Source organism: Silurus aristotelis (assembly GCF_946808225.1).
Source record: "Silurus aristotelis genome assembly, chromosome: 16".
Lineage (NCBI taxonomy): Eukaryota > Metazoa > Chordata > Actinopteri > Siluriformes > Siluridae > Silurus > Silurus aristotelis.
In genome coordinates, this window is record NC_139589.1 from 24,922,229 (window position 1) to 24,924,728 (window position 2,500).

General features: G+C 46.3%; 1 protein-coding gene across 6 annotated transcripts in view; it reads right to left on the reverse strand.

Moving 5' to 3' along the window:
• The window catches only part of ralgds (ral guanine nucleotide dissociation stimulator), a 37,290-nt gene that overhangs the window by 8,598 nt on the left and 26,192 nt on the right, over positions 1 to 2,500 (reverse strand). For all 6 annotated transcript variants that reach the window (XM_083564722.1, XM_083564720.1, XM_083564721.1 and 3 more), the window contains exons 2-6: positions 1,821 to 2,125; positions 1,302 to 1,370; positions 1,008 to 1,201; positions 560 to 681; positions 1 to 70 (exon numbers count right to left, since the gene is read on the reverse strand). The exon at positions 1 to 70 is cut by the window's left edge and continues 146 nt beyond it. In XM_083564722.1, coding sequence (XP_083420848.1) covers positions 1 to 70; positions 560 to 681; positions 1,008 to 1,201; positions 1,302 to 1,370; positions 1,821 to 2,125 — 760 coding nt within the window. The remainder of the gene's footprint in view (positions 71 to 559; positions 682 to 1,007; positions 1,202 to 1,301; positions 1,371 to 1,820; positions 2,126 to 2,500) is intronic.

Here is a 2,500-nt window from a genome sequence, read left to right on the forward strand (position 1 = left end):
TTCCTTTCTTATCCCTTTGAGACCAGATGCTGCCCAGACAGTGGTACGGCACCACCTTCTTAAACAGCTCCTGAACAACCGCACACAGGATACACATGAGAAAGAGAACAGAGGAAGGATGGAAATCTCATACTGTATCATCGCTGTTCCCATAGCAACAATCATACTGTATCATCTCTGTTCCCATAGCAACAATCATACTGTATCATCTCTGTTCCCATAGCAACCCTCTTACTGTATTATCTTTGTTACCACAGTAACCCTCTTACTGTAGCATCTCTGTTCCCACAGCAACCATCCTGCTGTGGCATCTCTGTTCCCATAGCAACCTTCTTATTGTAGCATTTCTGTTCCCATAGCAACCCTGTAACTGAATGATCTCTGTTCCCATAGCAACCATCTTGCTGTAGCATCTCTGTTCCCATAGCAACCATCTTACTGTAGCATCTCTGTTCCCATAGCAACCATCTTACTGTAGCATCTCTGTTCCAATAGCAATCCTGTAACTGTATCAGCTTTTTTATATGTATAGCGCCTTTGTTACCATGGCAACACTCACCGCATCCATGAGAGTGAACTGTTCAGCCACCACTGTGGGGTCAAAGGTCAGAAAATCTGGACGATCGTCCTCATAACCGTTCTCTTCCAGGACTGAGAAGTGATATGACCCATGATCCAGCACTAAACACACACACACACACACACACACACACACACACACACACACACACACATACACAGAGTGATTCAGAATCGTGTGTGTGTGTGTGTGTGTGTGTGTGTGTAGGTATATGTGTGTATATGTATACATGTCTGTGTGTTCGTGAGTGTGTGTATGTGTGTGTATGTATACACATTTGTCTGTGTGTGTGTGTGTGTGTGTGTGTGTGTGTGTGTGTGTGTGTGCGCGTGCGTGTGTGTATACATTAGTGTGTGTGTGTGTGTGTGTGTGTGTGTGTGTGTGTGTATATACATTAGTGTGTGTGTGTGTGTGTGTTTGTTCTGACCCTCAGGCTCAGGTTCCTGCTGTAGCCTGCGGTGAAAGTGTGTAAGCAGGTTGCACGCCCGGCGTTCCAGGTCTGATCCGGGGAAGTTGACGTGCAGGTATGAGATCAGACATCTGAGGCAGCTGTATTCCGGCGGCTTCCAGAAATCCTCGGAGTACTGATCGAGCCACGCCCCCAGGATCGAGGAGATGGTGCTGAGGACGAGAGACAGGAGGGGTGTCTGGTACTGATGAGAGTGTGTGTGTGTGTGTGTGTGTGTGTGTGTGTGTGTGTGTGTGTGTGTGTGTTACTCACTTCCTGAGCTCAGTGCGGTCATCGTGTGTGATTCTGTGACCTTCTGACCCCGGCTGCAGTTTTGCATATCTGAAACATCAGCACACGTTTTCACACGTCACTTTCTTTATTTTTAGAATTAAAGTGCTGACCCACAATCCGTCAGACATCTATGTTACCATGGAAACCGAGCTAACATCAGTCCATTTATTTTTCCTATTTTTTATCTCTCTCTTTTTATCTTTTTATCTATTTCCCATCATCTTTCCCTTCATTATCTCTTTCTCATCTTTCTCTCTTGATCATTCTATCCTTATCTCTGTCCATGTTTGTATCTCTACGTCACTTCTAACTCCTTCGTCTCAATCCCACTCTCCTCTTTCTTCCTCTTAATTCATTCTCTTTCATGCAGTCTCTCCTTCCATCTTCTCCTTCTCTCACTCTCTCTCTTTTTCTCTTTTTTATCTCTTCATCCAGTCCTTATTTCTTTATCTCTTTTATCTCTTTCTCTCTCCTGTCCGAAGCTCATGCCATCCGTACCTGTTGAGCAGGAGGTCGAGCACCTGGTTGGTGGTGGTAAACGAGCGATATGTACAGAGGAAGATGGTGACGTAGGTGGAGTCGTTCTCCCTGAACGAGGAGACCATGTACTCCACCAGTCTCTCCAGCGTCCCCGCCTTAATGGTGCGCAGTTTACTCGTCTCGTACAGACTCAGCGCTGAGTCCGAGTCCACGCCCAGCCACCGCTGCCCCTTACTGACCGACGGCTGCACCTGCACCCTGCGCACCGAGATGGAGAACACCGCGCCGTCCTCCACCTCCTCCCCCAGCTCCTGAGTCGCATTCTAAACACACACACACACACACACACACACACACACACACACACACACGTATTAGAGAAGTGATCTAGTCAAAATACAACACTTTGACATTCAAAATTCTTTAATGAGCTTGGTTCATGTTGCCTTTACATCATCCTCACAAACAGGAAGTAGATCAGGAGGAAATGAACGTGTGCAAACACACAGAGCTTAACAGGGAACGGGTCAATTAATCAGGCTAAAATGTCACAAAAACACACACACACACACACACACACACACACACACACACACACACACAAATTTATGCTGTAAAGGAGGAGCACATCTAGAAAACGATTTATGGGGTGGTAACACTGAAGTAAGCATCCTTGCATGGTCTTTGTGGATTTGAGG